The sequence below is a fragment of the Callorhinus ursinus genome, unplaced genomic scaffold, assembly GCF_003265705.2.
Source record: "Callorhinus ursinus isolate GAN/ISIS: 27379988/994484 unplaced genomic scaffold, GSC_fseal_2.0 scaffold35, whole genome shotgun sequence".
Classification (NCBI taxonomy): domain Eukaryota; kingdom Metazoa; phylum Chordata; class Mammalia; order Carnivora; family Otariidae; genus Callorhinus; species Callorhinus ursinus.
This window is the reverse complement of record NW_027397097.1, coordinates 2,010,152-2,031,191: the sequence shown is the minus strand read 5'-3', so window position 1 is coordinate 2,031,191 and position 21,040 is coordinate 2,010,152. Positions and strand designations below refer to the sequence as shown.

General features: G+C 44.1%; 1 protein-coding gene across 10 annotated transcripts in view; it reads left to right on the top strand.

The window, feature by feature from the left end:
• The window catches only part of NUMA1 (nuclear mitotic apparatus protein 1), a 68,803-nt gene that overhangs the window by 17,123 nt on the left and 30,640 nt on the right, over window positions 1-21,040 (top strand). For 3 of the 10 annotated variants that reach the window (XM_025894089.2, XM_025894080.2, XM_025894091.2), the window contains exons 1-2: window positions 14,565-14,750; window positions 19,653-19,726. In XM_025894089.2, coding sequence (XP_025749874.1) covers window positions 19,685-19,726 — 42 coding nt within the window. In that variant the 5' untranslated portion in view covers window positions 14,565-14,750; window positions 19,653-19,684. Of the gene's footprint in view, window positions 1-9,351; window positions 9,421-13,606; window positions 13,923-14,071; window positions 14,269-14,564; window positions 14,751-19,652; window positions 19,727-21,040 lie in introns of those variants that run through there. The other 7 variants (XM_025894087.2, XM_025894085.2, XM_025894083.2 and 4 more) reach the window with 5 other exon arrangements.

Here is a 21,040-nt window from a genome sequence, read left to right as displayed (position 1 = left end):
CTGTGTAGTTGCAACTACAGTTGACCTTTGAACAACATGGGTTTGAACTGCATGGGTCCACTTATACAGGGATTTTTTTGATAAATACAGTACTGTAAATGTATTTTCTCATGATTTTCCTAGTAACATTTTCTTTTTCTCTAGCTTTATTGTTCGGTTACAGTATTAATACATATAACTTAACAAGATAGATGTTAATCAGTTGTTTATGTTATCGATAAGGTCTCCAGTCAACGGTGGCTATTAATAGTTAAGTTTTTGGGGTGTCAGAAGTTCTGCGTGAATTTTCAGTTGCATAGGGTGGTGGGGGCGGTTTGGCGCCCCTAATCTTTGCATTATTCAAGGGTCCACTCTGTTCACCTCTGCAGATCATAGTTTGTTGACCTTTGGATAGTGGGAAATATATTAGAATATAGTAGTCAGAAGGCCTGGCTGTTCAAAAACTATAGCATTTTTCTCAAGCTTTTTATTTATTTTAAAGATATTTTTTATTTATTAGAGAGCGTGAGAGTGCGCACCAGCAGTGGTAGGGGCAGAGGGAGAGGGAGAAGCAGACTCCCTGCTAAGCAGACACCCTGTTGTGGGGCTCCATCCCAGGACCCCAGGGTCATGACTTGAGCTGAAGGCAGACGCTTAATTGACTGAGCCACCCAGGCACCCCCAAAGCTTTTTTAAAGTATGAGAAATCCATTATATACTAACATGGAAACATGTGAAATAAATTTTTAAGTGAAAAAGGCAAGTTGCAAAACAAAGCATACAGTATGATTACAGGTATGTAGACCAAACACACACTCTTTGTCTCTTTATTTACATGCATGCATATATATATACACACATATATACACATATATGTATCTCTGTACATACACACACGTGTACGTGTGTGCATGCTTAGGAAAGGCTACAACAAACTTGTAACAGTAGTCACTCTGAGGAGGGGAGTGCCATTGGTGAATGTGGGTTAAGGTTTGGTGAATGGGGAGTTTTACATTTTACTCTCTATATTTCTGTATTATAATATTTCGTAGTGATAATGTATTCTTTCTCCTTCCTACTTGTTTGGATAGCTGGTGGGCCTGTCTGCACTTGTCAGGGTCAGGAGTGTGACAAAGTAGGATGAATTCCACAAGCCAGCTCTTCCCACATCAGTTGAGTGGGAAGCAGCTGCTGAGACCAGAACAAGGAGCACATGTATTGGGTGGGGATGGGGGGGTGGGGGGTGGGGGGTGGGATTGCGCAGGTGGCTGGGAGAGGGAGCCAAGATAGGCCAATTTTAATTTACCAACAGTAAGTATCACATGTCCTGTCTTGACATTCTCCAAGTTGCTTTGCCTTCCTTTATCACACTGGGCCCTGAGGAAAATTCTATGAGCTAGTAAGGCAGGGTGATGACAAGAAAGGAAACAATCAAAACATTGGATGACTAGAAAGTGTGTATATGGAAATTTTTTTCTTTCATTTAAAAAGAAATATGCACAAGGATATGCATTATGGCATTGTTTGAAATGGTAGATTGAAAATAGCTTTGTCCATCAGGAAAATATGTGAACACATTATGTTATATTCTTTATGTGGACTGTTACTATATAGCTTTTTTTTTTTTAAGATTTTATTTATTTATTTGACAGAGACAAAGCGAGAGAAGGAACACAAGCAGGGGGAGTGGGAGAGGGAGAAGCAGGTTTCCCACTGAGCAGGGAGCCGGATGCGGGGCTCGATCCCAGGACACCTGAGCCGAAGGCAGACGCTTAAGGACTGAGCCACCCAGGCACCCCTATATAGCTTTTTAAAAGTATGAGTTAAAATTTTATTTACTGATACTGGGAATGTTCATGATAAATTATTAAGTGAGAAAAACAAGTTGCAGAGCAATGTTGAAGTGTAAACCAAGTTTTTTAAAATGGAGAATAATAAAAATCCTTAAATATAAAAATATATTTGTAGTTATGTTTTGGGGGCATGGAAAAATCTGTTCGCATATCTTATCTTGTGGGAGGTCCTAGAGGGAAACAAAAAGGGGCTGAGAGATTACAAATTTTTTTTAGTCTAACTTTGTATTGCTTCATTGGTTTTAGAGAACAAGGAAAATAAACTTGGTCAAGCAAGAGGTGAAGTCTCCTATTTTTTCATCTTAATTGATTTTTAAGAGGTGCTTTTAATTTTTTTAGTGAGTTGATGAAGCAGAGAATTTTGAAAGTAAAAAATAGAGTTAACATGTAAATCTTATCCTGGGTTTAGGGGGAGGTATCTGGTAGTGGAAAGAGTCCCAGGAATCAGGGAACCAGCTTTGTAGTTCTCAACTTTCTGGTGTGTGAGCTTCAATTTAATAAGGTCACTTAACAACTGTTAAGCAGGGCCCCACTCTCTCCATCTCTAAATTGAAGAGCTTGTACCAGAGACAAGGATCTCCAAGGTCCTTTCTAGCCCTAACGCTCCAGGATCTATGATCCCACAGTTGAACTACCTTTTGAAGATTAGAACATTGTATTTTACTTTTTTTTAAAATGCTTTGTTGCTGGGTTTTTTTGTTTTTTGTTTTTTTTTACATTTTAACACTGAAATTAGGATGCATTTATAATTGGTGGCATCTTTCAATTGTCATTGGCTGTTTTTTCACACTTCTATTGTCTCTGAAATTGAGCTATCTTACTATTGATAGTATAGGATAGTTGCACTTTTCAGATGCGTTTTTTTTTTTCATTTACTATAATCTTGGTCCCTTCCTGGGCTTCCCTTGCTCCTGATTCCATCAGATTCCCTCACATCACCTAGACATTATGGGTAGGAACAAGTGGGTGAATATATTATTTGTGTGTGCAAGGATTTTGTGCATCCTTAACTGGTAGGTGCCCTTTATGTACCTCCTGCTTGAGAAGTCAAGTAAATATATATGTAGCCCTGAGACATCCAGCTTTGCTCCTGAATTTTGATTAGTCTATCTTAATTTTGCCTAGTGTTTGTTTGCTTTTTAATTAAAGTGTAACATACATACAGAGAAATGCATAAAGTGATGTAGCTCATGACTTGTCACAAAGTGAACACACCTGTGTCATTAGTGCTGTTTCAAGAAACTGAACATTACCAGCATCCCGTTAGTCCTTTCCAGTCATTATCCTCCCTGCTGTTTTCTTTTTAAATACAGCAAATGTGTACATAGGGATGGTGACTCTTTTGGTTCCTAGGTGGGTGGGTGGCTCATGGTTATCTTGGGGTGAATCTGCTGGAAAGAGCTTCAAATTTGGAGCCAGAAGATCAGAGTTGCATTGTGATCCTATTGTTTTGTAGTTGTGTGACCTTAGGCAAAGTACTTTTCTGAACTTCATTCCTCTTTGATAAAATGAAAGCAGTGTCTACCTTGCAGAGTTGTGAGGTTCACATGAAATACTTTGTAGATGGGAAACACTGTCAGTGGTAAAAAGCCATATACAAATGCTAGGTGTTTTTAGTGAGGAAGGTAGAATCCCAGGCAGGAGATGATGAGAACCTGACATAAGGAGAGAAAATGAAGACGTTTTATTTCCAGATCCGTTCTCTTAACCACTTTCCTTTTAAATTGACATCGGTGTGGTCACTGGCTTTCTGTTAAAATTTCCTCAAATAAAATAATATAAAGGTCCTAAAAGGAATCTCCAGAGATGTGGAATTTCACTCAGTCTTTCCATCAATTCTCAATGTGGGTGCCCCCTGGAGCTGCGCAAGACAGAAGCTTTGGCAGAAGATTAACAAATTTCAAGAGCAAATGTATACACCACCTCTTTGTAGGCCTACTAAGCAAGCATGATCCTACCGTAGACCCTCTTCTGATTATAGTCACCCTGTTCCAGAAGTGACCCAAATCTATATCTCTAGCCCCAGATCATATTTTTCACCAGCTACTGGGTTTTTCTCATTGTATGTCCAATAGACACCTCATGTCTAAAACCAAACTTCAAACCACCTGCCATTATGGCATGATGGTTTAGATTATGAACTTTGGAGTGAGAGAGACCTGGGTTTGAATCTTAATTCTGCTACTTGTTAGCCTCATGATTTTGGACAGGTTGCTCAACATCTTGAAACTTCTATGAAAGAGGGTTTTTTTTTTTTTTTGAAAGAGGGTATTAATAGCACTTGCCTGATAGGGTTGGTCCTAGTGCTCAATGATTGAAGTTATTACTTTTAGATTCTTTTTGTTTTTGGCACACATATTCATTCAAGCTAGGAAATTAGAGGTGCTTCTCGAATTTTCCTTTTCTCATTCTTCACTTACAATTGATTATCAGGGCCTGTTATAAGTAGTGCTCAAACTATTGCTTCCTCTTTTTTTAAAATCACTGCTTTCAGACACATATCCCTACTTGCTTGGAACAAGTAATGGTTTTGCAGTGCATTCTGCAAAGCTTAACATAATTACAGAACAAAAAAAATTAATTAAAAAGAAAAAGAATTATAGGGGCACCTGGGTGGCTCAGTTGTTAAGCGTCTGCCTTCAGCTCAGGTCATGATCCCAGGGTCCTGGGATCGAGCCCTGCATCGGGCTCCCTGCTCAGCGGGAAGCCTGCTTCCCCTCTCACACTCCCTTTGCTTGTGTTCCCTCTCTCACTGTCTCTCTCTCTGTCAAATAAATAAATAAAATCTTAAAAAAAAAAAAAGAATAAAAGACAGATAGGAATCAGGGGGGAGGGGGGGGGGGGGAGGGGACAGGGCTCCAAACATCCTTTACTTCAAACCATCTACTTTTATCTGTATCTTGGGTTCTATATGAAGAGTGAGTCTGAAGAGGGTTCACTTTTAAAATATAATTTGAAACCTTTCATTCATGTAAGAAGTATTTATCAAGCACCTTCTATGTACCAGGCATTGTGCTAATTTCTAAGAATTCAATGGTGAGGGGCGCCTGGGTGGCTCAGTCGGTTGGGTGGCTGCCTTCAGCTCGGGTCATGGTCCCAAGGTCCTGGGATCGAGCCCCGCATCGGGCTCCCTGCTCAGCAGAGAGCCTGCTTCTCCCTTTCGCTCTGCCTGCCGCTCTGCCTACTTGTGCTCTCTACCTCTCTGTCAAATAAATAAATAAAAGATATCTTAAAAAAAAAAGAATTCAGTGGTGAGCACACAATCTGTGATTTCATGGAACATATGATACTAGGAGAAAAATTAATGAAATACAAAAAGGCATAATTAGAAACTGTGAGAGCTGTGAAGGAAAGGACTCTGGTGCTCTGCATAGTAGGAACTGGACCTAGTATGGAACTGGGAACTAGGTGGTTAGGGAGAGTTTACGTGAGGAAGTAACATTTGTTGAGCTGAGATATGAAGGATAAGTTGGAATTAACTAGATGGAGAGGTAGGAAAAGAAAGCTTTGGGTAGAAGGAAGAGCAAGGACAGCACTAAACCCCGTGTGGATATAACCTCCTAAGGAACTTTCAGCCTCTAACAGCTAGCATTTATTCTCTGTGCTAGGTATTGTGCTTAACGTTTTACACATACTGTCTTGTTAAATCTTTACAGTGACCCTCTGAGAAAGTACTGTTACTATTCACATTTTATAGATGGGGAAGCTGGGGACACAGAGAGGTTAAATAACCCGCTCAGGGTTGCACGGCTAGTAAGCTGTAGAGCCAGGATTTGAATTAGGCAGTCTAACTGCAGACCCCATGCTCTTAGCCCTTGTGCTGTATTGCCTTCCTCTTGTTTCTTACCATTCTAGCCTGTACGTCATACAGACTGGGACATAGATCTGATCTGTGTTCCTCCCCTTTACTCCCTCCCTTTAGAAACCTTGATTGTTTCCTATCACCTACAGGATAAAATCTGAATTCCTTAGTATGATGTAAGTGCCTCACAATTTAGTACTACTTATCCTCATCATCTGCTACACCTTCCTAAAACTGCATGCCATTACTCAAATGTAATAAACTCTATCTTTGCATATGCTCTTCTCTTTGCCTAGAATGTTCTTTTTTAGTTCTCTTTTGGTGAAACCTTACTCATCCTACTCACACTTTAAGTACTCAGCCTAAATGTTACTTCCTTGGTAAAGCTTTCCTAATCATCCATCCTGAGTCAGTCAGACCCTCACATGTCCTCTAAAAACAGTAACTTCTGTGTTCCTGGTCTTTTCAGCAAAGCAGGAATCCTAGGTCTTTTCCTTACCACACCCCATTCCTAAGAACTTTGGGTCTACCTCCATGATGCCTTTCAAGTAACACCGTTCTTCCTCAGTCCTACTGCTGCTGCAATTACCACCTCACTCTGTTCTGCCTCCGGACTCGATATTGTGCCAGATTCATCTTTTGAAAAAGCACAAGTAAGCCATTCTCATTTTCAGGACACTGCTTTTCTGGTGTGCCTCCGACAAGTCACTGTTAGTCTCCACTAGACTTCCCAGTGTTCTCTCACCTTCCTTTTAGCACTGCCCAAGTCTGTGTTCTTTGGCCTTGTATTAAGGTGAGTTATAGGTATGTTTCTTTCTCCACAGGATTGTAAGCCTGTTTTTTTTTTTTTTTAAGTTTTTATTTATTTACTTGACACAGAGAGATAGCAAGAGCAGGAACACAAGCAGGGGGAGTGGGAGAGGGAGAAGCAGGCTTCCCGCTGAGCAGGGAGCCCGATGTGGGACTCGATCCCAGGACCCTGGGATCATGACCTGAGCTGAAACCAAAAGTCTGTCACTTAACTGACTGAGCCACCCAGGCACCCCACTTGTTTTTTATTTTTATTTTTATTTTTATTTTTTATAAACCCTTTACATTTCTCAGATTTGACCTTTCTTTTCCATCCTTCCTACCCTTATCAGGCCATTATTACTCTTTCTTGGATTTTTTTTTTTAAAGATTTTATTTATTTGAGAGAGAAAGAGCACAAGCAGGGTAAGCAACTCAGGAAGAGGGAAAAGCAGGCTCCCCGCTGAGCAGGGAACCAGACATGGGACTCGATCCCAGGACCCTGGGATCATGACCTGAGCTGAAGGCAGACGCTTAACAACTGAGCCACTCAGGCACCCTGTAAGCCTATTTAGGTTTGAGTCTCCAATATAGTATCTTCAGGTGTTTATTTCATGTTTATGGTTGAATGTCCCTGGTTAAATTTCATTAATTCCAAGTAAAGAGTAACCCATCTTATATATTTTGAAGAATCTGTATTGCAAGTAGTGTTTTGGTTTTTTAAAGATTTGTTTGTTCCTAAAGGGAGGGAAATTTCAGCTTTAGGAAAATTGCTTGTGAGGAACTCTTCATACTTCTCAGTGATGCCAGATATATGGGATGTTATTTTATCTAATGCTGTTAAACTTACTTAGCGTCTTTAAAAATGGAGAAAATGACACCTGCCTTGCCCACACCACAAATTAGTTGTAGCAGAAACCCTTTGAACAAGGAATGTGTAAGTGCTTTGCTTTGTACACATAAAGGACTATACTGATAAGACAGGTATAGGTTGTAGTTGGGGTGTGCTGGAAAGAGTCCTGTATTTAGAAGACTTGAGTTCTGGCTCTGCAGTCCTGTAGGTTGACCTTGAAGCAGGCATTTTCTTCTAGTCTTTTAGTCTATGAAATTGGAATGAACATGCTTGCCTCTTAGGGTTCTTCAGGAGGGATTAATTGAGATGTGAGAAGTAGCCTTCCTTAAATTCTTGAAGTCTGTTAAAATGTTAGGTTTGGGGGTACCTGGGTGGCTCAGCTGGTTAAGTGTCTGCTCAGGTCATGATCCCAGGGTCCTGGGATCAAGCGCCTCATTGGGCTCTCTGCTCAGCAGGGAGCCTGTTTCTCCTCTCTCTGCCACTTCCCCAACCCCCCCCCGCCAGCTTGTGCTCTCTTGCCCTCTCTCACTCATGCTCTCAAATAAATCAAAATCTTAAAAAAAAAAAAGGTTTGTTGTCTTTTTTTTTTAATCATGGCCACATTAAATACCTTCCCATTTATTTTATTAGTTAGCATATTAACAAATTTGGTTTTGGGGGCAGTCTAGCATCCTATTCATCCTATTTAGAAATCCAGCCCTTATTAATATTTGTGTTTGTTCATTTCTTTCAGAAGTTAAAGGCATCACATTGTGTGTGATAGGAGAAGTGGATTTGGAACCAGAAAGACAGGGGATTCAGTGCTGTGTAGGAGGTAGAGACAAGATAAAGCAGAGGGGGTGGGGGGAGAGGGAGAGATGGGAGGGTGAGAGAGGAAGAGAGAAGAGAGAGGTGTCATCTGGGTTTTTTAGCCACTTAAAGCCTTTTTGAAACAAACCAGATCCTGGGCAGAATCCTTATTCTCTAAAGCTTATGTTCTGAAGTCACAAGTTGTCTCAAATCAGCAGACCTTGCTCAGACATACAAATAAATTGTAAATTTCCATCTCGGGCGGAAGATAGCAAATCTTCACCTAGTTGTCACAAGGGTTCTAGCATGAATGTAGGGTGGGTAACTAGAAGACCATTAAGGTCTCTTTCAACTTTGAGACTCTGTGATTTGTTGACCAGGTATAGAAAGCTGCTTTTATTTAGGTGGGGTTTTTTTCTCATTTTTTAAAATTAGGCTTTTAAGACCAATGTAATTATAAATTGCACTCTTCTCTGTGGCTTTTATTTATGAAAGCTTGTAAATGCCTTGACTATAGTTCCAAATACCTTTCATTGTGCCCCATGCAAAGTTTGTATTACCAGTTTCCAAGGACCACCTCCTGTCATCAGGATTAATGAAGCATCCACCTGTGCCTTGCTTTGGGGCTGGGACCCAGTAGGGTAACAAACAAAAGTGCTTGTTTCTAGGGGATTTGCTTTTTTCTTTATCCCCCCCCCGGAAAGGAGGAAGATCTAACTGGTGAAGTTTTGACCAGATCCTGAGGAGATTAGTTCTGTGGCAAAGATTTTTGTTGTTATTGTTGAGAATGGTATCCTGGAGAAAGAATCCTGGGAAATTTTGGAGGTGCTTTAGATATGATCTACCCAATACCAATACCCTTCTTTTACTGAGACCCAAGCTAGGGCAAGTGACTTGCCTGAAGCCATAAATTTAGTAGGTGATGGATTCAGAACTTACCTCCAGGGGCTTCCAACACCAAATCTAGGGTGTTTGTTTGTTTGTTTGTTTGTTACCATTGGTGTGGCTGTCTCTAAGAGTAGTTGGAAATCTTTACGTTGAAACTGTTCCTCCTTCAGTTTCTTTTACCTTTCTCATCATCAGTTCTGTGTTTGTGCACAAACATTGTGCTAGATATATTGCCTGTAGGGACAGATCCGTTTACTCCTCTGTGACAATGAAACAGGGTGAACAGGTTCTTAGGTGTTTTGTAGAAAGACCTTCTTGAGGGAGAACTGAATAGGGCCTCTTGGATGTTATAATGAATCCTCTCTGGGTTTTGATTTGCCCTCTGCTTTTCTCCCCAGGAAGCTGCAGGCTTACTAACACTGCCTCATTACTCAGCACTACCCTCTGGAGAGGGAGAATGAGGCCTGGTAAGTAAGCTGGAGGTCTGGGCTCTGAAACAGCAGTTCTTCCCTCCACCCAATGGTGTTTCTTCCAACCTTCTTTCTCCATGGCTTCTCACCCTTGAGATATGTCCACTGTCCCTTCCAGTAGAAAATTCTTCTATGCTCACCTCTTCAGAGGAGTTTTGGTCCTTTAATGTTTCTAAAGCTTGTTGTATCTTCAGAAAAAAATTCTTTAGTGGTAACTTTTAAAATTAGAACTGTTTGGATTAAAAAATTGATTCTTATGAGGAAGTATAGAGGTACAGGGTTTACTTTGAGCCACTGAGAATGTGCTAGCTTTTATTTATTCATTTGATGGTTGTTTATTTAAGAGCAGTAGAGAATAACGTAGAGACCACATAGACAAGTCACTACCTATGTGACTAAGTCACTTAATTCCTGAGACTCAGATTTTCTTATCTTTAAGATAGAAATAAAGCCTACGTAGTTGAGAGGACTAGATGAGATGACCATGTAAGAGGATGGGCTCTGGAGAGACCCAGCCGGACTCCAGTTTTGGCTCCAACACTTACTAGCTATGTGGCCTTAGGCAAGTTACTTAATCTTTCTCAGTTTCCTTTTCTGTAAAATAGAGATGGATAATCATAGTATTTGTTATTGTGTCATTGGGTTATTGTGAGGACTAAGCAAAAAAGTGTTTAGCACAGTGCCTGATGCATACTAAGTGCTCATTAAATGTTAGCTATTAATTACAACGGTAGCAGCAACAGCAACAACAGTCTGTAGGTATTTGTGATGCTAGGACATCAGGTGGCAGAGGAAAGACTAGAAGGCATTGCAGAGGGCAGTGGATCTATAAGAGCATTTTCCCCTACCAGCTTTCTTAGTGAGAGGACCTATAGGGACTGCGAGGCTCTCATCAGGCCTACAGCCTCCTATAGTGAAAGCTTCCCTTCCAGCCTAGTAGGCTGAGGTAGGAGGTTCAGAGGGACTTCAGAAGACAGTGAGAGGACCAGTCTGGCAGGGTGGAGGGTTTGGGTAAGGGCATAAATAACTCTAGAAGGTAAAACTGGGGCCGGGTCCTGGAGGGCCTTGAAGGCCAGGTGAATTCTTTGTATTAGAACTACCCTACCCTGGGCCATCTCAGTGGAAATTGCTCTCTTTCAGTTTTTCCTTCATACTTTTTAAAATGGTAATACACATTATTATTATTTTTTTAATGGCAATACTCGTTAAAAGCTGTAATGTCTACATTTTAAACAAAAATAGTAAAACAAACACCCATGCACAGGAGATGTAATATTACCAGACCCTTTGAAAACACCCTGTGTGCTCCTCACACATCACCAACCCCTTCCAACCTCTGAATGCTATCCTGAATCTTGTGTTAGTCATTTATTGTTTTCCTTCCTTCCTTCTCTGCTTTCTTTTATTTATTTATTTTTAAAGATTTTATTTATTTGACAGACAGCGAGAGAGGGAACACAAGCAGGGGGAGTGGGAGAGGGAGAAGCAGGCTTCCCTCTGAGCAGGGAGCCCGATGCGGGCTCAATGCGGGGCTCGATCCCAGGACCCTGGGACCATGACCTGAGCCGCAGGCAGACGCTTAATGACTGAGCCACCCAGGTGCCCCCTCTCCTTTCTTTTAAAAATGGTTTTACCTATCCTGGTCTTTTGGGAACACAGAGCAGGGGCTGTGGATTCAGGCAGGAGCCATGTGGCCTGCCTGTTGCCTAGCTAGGCTGGGAGGAGGCTTGGGGGAGTCCTGATGCTGCCACTGGAGGCCAGCTGAGGCATTGTGGTGGGGGAAGGGGAGGCTGGAGAAACTGGCCACCACTGGTCCTGGCTTGGTGGGCAGTCCTGAAGAGCAGGCCCGGAAGCTTGGCAGTTTTGGCTGAGAGGTTCCAGAGGAGAGTTTAGCCCTCTGCAGCTGCACAGCTGGAAGCTCTTGCCTAGAGTTTAGAGCGGAGGAGTGGGGTGGGAATCTCTTGTATTCTTTTGAGACACAGTATCAACTCTCTCAGGTGCTGGGGAGCTTCAGGGCTCACACCCTGCCAGATGTAGCCAGGACACTTTTAGCAGGCCTGCCTTCTATTTTCATCTCGTACATTTCCTGGAGTGTTGATTGTGCCAGTCATTAAATTATGTTTGCCACTTTGCTTTTCTTTCTTTTTTTTTTTTTTTGCCACTTTGCTTTTCTATAAAAGTTTTGGTTTTTGCTTTGGCTTGGCTTTCCTGGTCCTTCTTTGAATAAAGAACTTTCCTTTCTACGAATAGCAGTTGCTGACCACAGACTGCAAGTGATACTGTGGGAAAGCTAAGGGCCTGGGAGAAGAAGCCAGGTGACGGGGGTCTCTGTAGCAATGGGCCTTGGTCTGACTCCCACCACTCACTCCAGTCATTCTCTGGTGCCCAGAGGGTTAAATTTGGAAACCTGCCATCCAGATGTATTTCAGTGGAACAGATTCAAGGAGCCCTAGTGTGCTAGATACTGTGGGGGATCATAGAGAGAGATGGAACTGGTTATGCCCTTGACATTTACATTCTAGATGTGAGGACAAGACTTCCATGCTTATATAGTTAAGGCATGCAGAATATAGACACATTTTTCTGATTACCAATGTAATACATGTTTATTTAGAATAAATTCAAATATAAAAGAAACATGTAGAAACTCCCCCACAGTCTAACTCCTCCCTTAGATAACCACTGATACCTGTTAAGGAATATTTGAGGAGTTGAAACTTGAGCTGGACCTTAAAGTAAAATTCAGAGAGGCAGCCTGATGGAAGGAAGGCAAGCATCCTGAGGATCCAAGCTCCCACTCCAGGAAGGAGCACCCCCACCAGCTTCCTTGACAAACAGCCAGCTTCTGCTTGGACACCTTGGTGAATAGGTGCCAGGATGCCCAGAATAGGAATTAACCTTTGTTAAGCACCACCTTGTGCCTTATGTGCTAGTCAGTGTGTTGGGCACCTTATAGGTGTTATGGGATTAAGCCTCATTATAACCTTGTAAAATAGATATCTTTATTTTTGTTTTACAAATAGGGATACTGAGGCCCGGAGTTTACCTGCCAGGGTCACACGGCAAGTGGTATAGCGTTGTGCCCTTCACTAGCTGTGTGATCTTGGGCAAATTATTTCATCTCTGTGGCTCAGTTTCGTCCTCTCTAAGAGTTGAGTGGTAATAGTACCTGCTTCACCAAGGGAGTTTTTCAGATTAATGAGTTAATACACATTAGGTCAGCAGAACAGGGTGTGTGTGGCACATAGTATGCTCTCAGTAAGCAATAGCTGCTGTTTATTATACCTTGTTTTCGCTCTTATTCTAATAAGAGAGATCTGTCTCATCTTCCCACTTCTATATATGGCCTTTCTGTCTGCCCAGCCATCCCCCACATTTTCCTCTCCTTTACAATTTCTCCTACTTCCAGCCATTCCCTTGTCTTCATCATGTCTCATTCCTCATCTTTCCATTCTCGCTCATTTTCCCCTTTCGTGTCCTCATTAGCTGCCTTTGGTTGTGGCAGCCTTCTGACCTGCCTCCCTGCTGTTAGTCTCCTTCTTTTATATACCAGAATAAACAAACAACAAAATAAACATTCAGATCTTTATTTGATTTCTTGGTTTCAAGTTCAAGATTCACCAACTCCGACCCCATCTCACAACTTAAAGTTCTGTTCCAGACTACTTCCACAGTCTTCTCTGCTTTCCCTTCTTCCCCACTCTTCTATTTCTGTCTGGGGAAATTTTACCTACATGTTTTAAGATCCACATTCAAGTATCACTTTATTTTCTTAGTCTTTTTTTTTTCTCCCGACATTTTCTTAGTCTTTTTACCTACTCTCAACTAGTTGGAATTTTTATATCCTTTTGTGGGAGTTATCACATACTGTTTGAAATATAATTTTCAAGGCACATTTCTTATCTCCTGTGTAATTATAACCTAGCTAAGTGTAGAGGCTGGGTTTAATTCATCTTTGTATACTCCCTTCAATATCCTATAGCAGTGCCTTGCACATAGTAGGTGCTTAATAAATATTGGTGGTCTAAGTAAAAGCTAGACAAGGCAGGGGGGGGGCGGTCCTGATGACTGGTGGGTTTCTCTCCCAGTCGTTGTGAGAGTCACTGTTCAGTGGGTGGAAACGCTGTGGTTTTGTTTGCTCAGAGTCCGACATCTTTTCTTTTGGGCTATGGGGGAGAGGCAGAGCCTGTAGGCTCTGCCCATGGGTCCCAGTGCCTGTGCCTGTGCAGGGGCTCCAGCCAGTGCCTGCCTGCCGTACTAGGTCCCGTGCCTTGGCCCCTCGGCCCCTCCCCACAAATGCTCAGCGGAACAGGGGATTAGGTTCTGGCAGCACAGCTGGGATTTTGGCGGCCATTCCACAGCCGACAATAGCGCGCAGCCACCCGGACAGGACAGCGCAGGCCTGCGCTCCAAGGGCACAGTCTGCTTGGGCTGCTTGTTTGGGTGGCCGAGGGGGAGGAGCGGGCCCAGCGCGGCGTCCTGGCCTTGCCACGCAGAAGGTACGGGCTGGAGAGATTCCCTCAGGGAATGGGCTTGGGGGGGTGGCCTTGTCCCAGGGCAGGCGGCGCCCGCGAAAGGAGGCCGGCGCTTTGTGTGTGAGCGGCGTGTGTGTGCTTAAAGACACAGACACCCCGCCCTGGAGCCGGCAGGAAGCTGCCCCGCGTGAAAGGGCCTGTGTCCTGCTCACCCTCCAAAGCCTCTGTTCCCGGCTCTTTCTCTCTGCCCCGCGCGCCGCCAGGCAGGGGCTGATCTAATCATCAGGGCAGTCCGTTGCTGGCCAGACAGATGGACAGGCTGTCACTGCTGTGTTAAGAGAGCGAAGGGGGAGTGTCCGGGTGATACCAGGTTTGTCAGGCAGGCCACTGTGAGATGTGTTTTGTGTATTTATGCCACAGTTTGCCTCGGCTCTCGCCACTGTTGCGGTTCAGGATTTTTTGTCTGCTGGCTCTCGCGCCCCCCCCCCCCCCCGCGTCCTATTCTCTTGTTCGTGGGCCTAGCCTTCCCGGCCCCTCCTCTCCAGGGCGCCCCTCCCTCCTTGCCCCCGACTGCCGCCCCTCCCCCCCTTGCCGAGAGTTCCCCGCTTTCGCCGCGCTCCCAGATCACGGAAGCTTGCTGTGCCTTTAAAGAAAGCAGACTCCTGGCTGTGACGTACTTCTGGCTGTCAGCCAGGAAGATCGCTCCTGCCAGGCTGACTGAGAAGAAAACCAACAACTTTTCTTTTGTGTGTGGGGTTACTTTCCACTAGCCCCCCCTTTCTCCTCTCCTTTCAAGATTTAAATGCTAATGGCGGATTAAAACCTGTAGATACGTTTGGCTTTAGGAGTCTGGTAAGGCCCCCCCTGCACTGAGACTTTTTCTCCCTCCCTCTTTCTCTGGGTTTTTGTTCAAACATGGACGAGGGGGTGCGGTGGAGTCTCCCCCCCCCTCCTTTCCTGCGCCATCCTTAAAGGGGAGGGAGAGGAGAGGGAGCGCAAGTAAACACTCAGAAACAGGCGCTGGGAGCAGAGCTTGCCAACATCCGGGAGTTGGCGCCTTTGAGAGCAAAGGGTTGCTTTCTTTCCCCCTCGCCTAGATGTCAGCGTGTTTTTGTTCAGAGGGGCGAAAGCGTGCGCCTGCACATTGAGCTGTAGAGACAGCTCAAGAGAGCTTCTCCATTCCTGAGTGAGGCCTGGGTGTGTACGCAGTGGTGGGGAGCGAAAAGGGCTCATTTTGTCAGCTGGTAGCGACCAGGGTGTGTGAATATAGTAGTGGGGTCAGGTGCTGATGAACTGCTGGAGTGTGCTTGGGTGTGTATGTGCAGTATATGGCTGTAGGCCCCAGGTCTACTTCATGAGGCAACCCTTTTGCCCACATCTTTCTAATCTGGACCCTGCAGAGCATGGGGTGGGGGGAAGGCAGATACCAGTAAGCCACTTTTGAAGAAACCAGAGAAATCTTGGTTTCCCTTGCAGCCCTTCTCTTGTTCCTCACCAGGGCTCTGGGCGAAATTCTAGGCTACACAGAAGGTTGGTCTGTGTGAAGAGCGGGGGGCCTGAGTCCAGACTAAGTCCCTTTAGGGGGCCCAGGGAATACATCCAGCAAGCTGGTTTGCCCTGACTTCAGGAGTGCAGAGAAACCCTTTGGACTTAGATGAGACAGCCTATCCAGGACTCCCCAGGAGTTGAAAAGGATTATATTTTTTCCTCCTTGGCTTCTGTTGGAGCTGCTGGTCCTTGGGCCTTTTACCTCCTCCAAGCCTAGAGATGCACCAGCAAGATATTTCCTACTTTGTTCTTTATGATGAGTTAGCCTATGGCGACATAGCTTGGCCTTTGCTGGGCCCCTCTGAGGTAACCTACCAGGTGAGGTCTGGGTGCTTGTTTGCCAGTGCCTCCTGACCTATCCCTCCCACAGTCAGAGGAGGAGGAACACTCTCAAGATCAGGGTGTTTACCCTTTGGATGTGGGGTTCGCTTAGATGGTGGGAGTATCTCTTTTAGGTGTACAGAGCATGGAATTCTTATGGCTACAGGCAGGCAGTCTGTCAGGGTAAGTAGTGGTAAACCTTGCTATTGAACATGGTCTTATAGCTAGGTCAGACATTTCCCTTCTGAGGTCTGAGCCTTTGGAACCATGGGGTAGAGAGGGGGTGGGGCTTGGGGAAGGATGCTGTGAGGTGGGAGTTTGTGTGGGCTTTGGGCCCAGAAATTCTGAGAGTGGGAGCTATCACCTAAGAGAAGGATGGTTCAGTGGAGGCAGGGGGCTCGTGAGTGAGCAGTACAATTTTGTTGCTTTCTGGGACCAAAGGTGACTTTGGTGTTATCTTGAGGAAGGGCTGGTTTCAGGCAGGCAGTAAGTGGCTAAGAGATGGTCTCACAAGGAGCTGGCACCCAGGCTAGGGGCTGGGGTAAGGAGAGCAGCGCTGCCACAGCTCAGACCTTCTGGCCCTTGACCTATCACTTGGTTAACCTTAGAACTGAAACTTCTAGAACAGACCCCAGAGCTTAGCAATCCGACCCTTTGGTCCTGTTCCTTGCATCTAAGCAGGTGGTTTGCATTAGCTTCAGCCCTGGTAGGAAACCATCTCCAGGTTTTAACTCTTTAAGACCCAGAGAGGGTGCAGGCCAGGTGGCTGTGCGTCTCTTGAGTGTCATTTTCCTTGTCCTGATATATCTTCTCTAGAAACATAGAGGGGTTACTGTAAATGTGGAAATTCGTCCTGATGTAGGAATTTACATTATATCAGTTTTGAAAATGTAAAGAGGATGCAAGGCCTTTAGTTTATAAAAGCAGCTGCTTCTGTGTGTGTCTTGGTTCCTTCTTGAGCTTTGGGAAGAGAAGCCGCCTTATCGGCTCTGTGAAGCCTCTGTTTGGGATTCTGGGGGCACTTCTTTTCAAAGAAACAGCCGGTAGAACCTCTGAAGGTGCCTTGAGAAAGCTTGCATTCCTGGGTTTTGTTTGTTTGTTGATTGATTGGGGGATGTGGGTGGGTGGTACCTGATCAAGTTGGGGTGGGTCTCAGCAGATCCTTCTGTGAAATGTAGTTCTGAGTTACAATCGTGGGGATCTGTTTTTCCATCGCCATGACCATCACCCAGTCTTCTGGGTGGGGCTTGCCTCAGATTTCAGGGGGAGGGTGGGGAGGATGGTGCTTTGGCTGGGAGCCCTTGGGTTTCAAGCCAAGGCCTTCTTAAAGCTGTAGTCTCAGTCCAAGGACTAGCTGTGCCACTGGCTTCAATCATTCATTACACGGAGAAGTGAGTGGCTGGCTGTCCTAGCAGGTCCCACTCCAGTGTCCTGTGTCTGGGAAAATGCTTCTTTATGGGCTTTGAACTGACAAGGTCATTCTGGAGTTCCTCATGTTGATTATTGGATTCCTCCTGTTTCTGTGTCTGGGGAGCATAGAAGAAGGCATTTGGCCTTGACACCGGTTTTCCTGAGCAGTGGAACTAGTTTTAGATAGGCTTCCCCTGGGGAGGACATAAGGATTGTATGTTTTGCCTCTGAGATGAAGGGAAGAGGTTGGTTAAACCTCAGGTCATTTTTAGCAACACAGCTGTGGAATCTCTCAGAGGGGGCAAGATCTACCTCCGGTTACAAATAAATAAAACTTCTGACTGAAATTTTGGACCTCTTCAAAAGGATAGCAAGTCTAGAGGCAACAGTGGGGTTGAGGGAGAGGTGATCTGGGCCTCATTTCCCTTGTTGCTGAATAGCACAGACTTTTTTTTTTTAATTTTAAAATTTTTATGTATTTAAATTCAATTAACATACAGACTTTTTTTTTTTTTTTTTTTTTTTAAGATGCCCCAGTAGAGCATTTCACTATTGCTGCTGCCTTCACCACAAGGGCCAGGCATGGTCCCTCTAACTTTAGGCTTGCCAACCAACCAGAAAAGTCTTTTTGCAGTGCAGTAGTTGAGACCATCTGTCTGTATCCTTGCCTGGCCCCAGGGAGCTAAGCATTTGATGCCGATGGGTAGGCCATGCTGGGTGAAAATCATCCAAGACTGAGGAACACGTAGGCCCTTTAGCTTCTCTGCCCTCCTGAGAGCTCCCTTAACCACTTCTCTTGCTCTTGCCAAAGCCCAGGTGAACTGGCTCATTTCCAAGACTATGACGTTGGTATGACAGGTGGAATCTTGTTGGGTTTTGTGGGGTCAGGAAGCACTTAATTATAATTAGCATTTAGTTATATTTAGCATTTAATTATTTTCCATTATTTAAAGCTTCATGTATGTTTAATTTCAGTCCTCATCTTGCTGTAAGCTCCTCAGAGGCAGTCACCATGTCAGTGTGTCCCATTTCCCATGTAGCTTCCAGCACAGGAGGAACATATGTATGGACTTTTTTGCTTGGTTGATAAACACAGTACAGTTACATAGGAAGGACTAAGAATGATGGGGAGTGGATTATCATCAGATTTATGTATATCTTTCCCCTGCTAGACAGTAAGTACCTTACGGACAAGAATGGTGTCTTTCTTATCCCCAACACATTGTGTACAGAAGGTGCTTAGCAAATATGGGGCACCTAGGTGGCTCAGTTCATTGTGTCTGACTTCGGCTCAGATTGTGATCTTGGGGTCCTGGGATCAAGCCCCAAGTTGGGGGAGCCTGCTTCTCTCTCTCCCTCTGCTCGTGCACATGCTCTCTTTCTCAAGTAAATAAAATCTTTAAAAAAAAAAAAAGTGCTTAACAAATGTTGGGTCCATAGGTCCCACACGTTGGAGATGCTAATATACAGGGAGAGATAAAGGTGATGTGACTTAACCACTCATGTTCTTCATGGAATAGTGACAGGCTGAGTACCTGTGACAGGAGGGGGAGGTGGGGCTGATTGCTCCCATGATTTATAGGAATTGTGGGGGCTGCTGGGAGATGTTGAGGAATATTTAGTTACCAGGTCTGTGGTTTCTTGGGCAGGTTGGCAGGCAGATGGCCGATTCCCAGTGGGAAGGGAAATTGGGAGTAGGAATACCAGGATAGGTACCTAATCTTTCATTAAATGGCTCATGAGATCTCTGCCAGAATTGAATCTGGCATCATCCAGTCCCTCATTTGAACTGTATCTTTGACATTTCTGTGGGAGATACAAAAATCCAGAATTTGGAGAGGTTTCCCTCAAGAACTTGGTTATTGTTAGGTAGAATTTGGGCACCTACAGAAAGAGCCAGAAATCAATCTTTCTGCTTAAGATAAGTGATCATTTAGCGTATACCTACCATGTGCCAGGCGCTGTTAACACTATGTTAACACAGGCTATTTGTGTTACCCGCTTTGTCTTGAAGCCTCACAGTAACCCAGAGAGGTGTTTGCAAATCCCATTTTGCGGATGAGGAAACTGAGACTAAAAGAAGTTAAGCTACTTGTCCAAGGTCATATGGAATCACCATTCAGACACACCTCTGGCTGAGAAACCATGTTTGTTCCATGTTTTAAGGGCACCATGTCCCAAAGAACAGCGTTGGAGGACAGCCTTTAGTGTTACATTTTCTGTGGAACAGAAAGATTGTGTGTAGAGTTTGTGGACATTGAATTAAATGCAGGACTCTTTACTGTTATGATAAGTTTTATAGTAATTTTAATGTGTACTTTGAGCTTTCTAAAAATTCCCATGTGCCTTGTTGGGTTAAATGCTGAGGGAAGAGAGATTTAAGTATTCAGAGCCAGTATATTGAACCACTTCCCTCCTTGTCCTTCATCATGGATATCTGATATAATTAACTGCTCTTCTTCTCTTGGTTTCCAGGAGCATTGGGGTGACTATTTGGTGTCACCAAGATGACGCTCCATGCCACCCGGGCAGCTGCACTCCTCTCTTGGGTGAGTAGTCTTCCTCTTTTTGGTCTGAGATTCTCCAGGAGGTTTGCAGGGGTGGAAGAGGAGTTTTTTAGGAGCCATGGCTATGTGAAGTCTTCTCATCTCAAATAACAGTTTTCCCTTGCCTTTCCCCTTAGTTGTTAACTTTTACAATTTCTGGCGATGTTGCTCCTGACAGTGATCCATGACACCACTCGTGTAGCTTAGAAGAAAACTCCCTTCTAAGCTTCTATATACCTCTTAGGAGAGGTCTGTATTTCCTTTTGGTCATGGAAACCCTAGTTGGCTGCAGGGTGGCATGGAGACCCATCTTCATTTGCTTCCCGTGCATTTTCCTGACTAGAAGGGTTTATCCTGAGCTTCACTGACATTCAGGGACTGGTCTTGAAAGGCTTTTTATCATAGGGCAAGGTTCTCCTCGCTTTCTTTACCATGTTTCTGTCTGCTTCCATTGTCCTCCTGTTGCCTTCTTGATTACTTAAATCTTTGTGCTAGGTCTTTTCATATATCTTCTGTCCAAGATGAACAATGGCAAATGAAGGAGTAATACCAAGCATTGGGAACATAAAGCTGCAGGGAAGCAGAAGAGGACACAGAGTGTAGTGATGACAGACCTGAGGGAGTCAGACAGCCTGACTTAGAATCACTGCTGTGGCTGGGGTGTGTGACCCAGGGCAAGTTACTTAGCCTCTCAGCGCCTTATTTTTATTTTTATTTATTTATTTATTTTTAAAGAATTCCTTTTTTTTTTTTTTTAGATTTTTATTTATTTATTTAACAGAGATAGAGAGCACAAGTAGGCAGAGTGGCAGACAGAGGGACAGGGAGAAGCAGGCTTCCCACAGAGCAGGGAGCCCGATGCGGGGCTCGATCCCAGGACCCTGGGATCATAACCTGAGCTGAAGGCAGACGCCTAACCGACTGAGCGCCCCTCAGCGCCTTATTTTTAAAATGGAAACAATAAAAATACCTCATGGTGTTATGATGAGGATGAGGACATAATGTGTGTAGAAAACATCTAGCACTGTTTCTGAATAAATAATAATTCTTGATACTTAAAGTATTGCTGGGGCATGTTATGTGGTACAGGGTATTTTAGTAGTCACCTGACTACTGATCAATTAGGGCCAATGAAAAAGCCAGCTTAAAAAAAATTATAGAATATTTTAAAGGAAATGAATGTTTAATTTCTTTTTTCTTCCTTTTTTTTAAAGATTTTATTTATATGACAGAAGCAGTGAGAGAGGAGGGAACACAAGCAGGGGGAGTGGGAGAGGGAGAAGCAGGCTTCCTGCTGAGCAGGGAGCCCGATGTGGG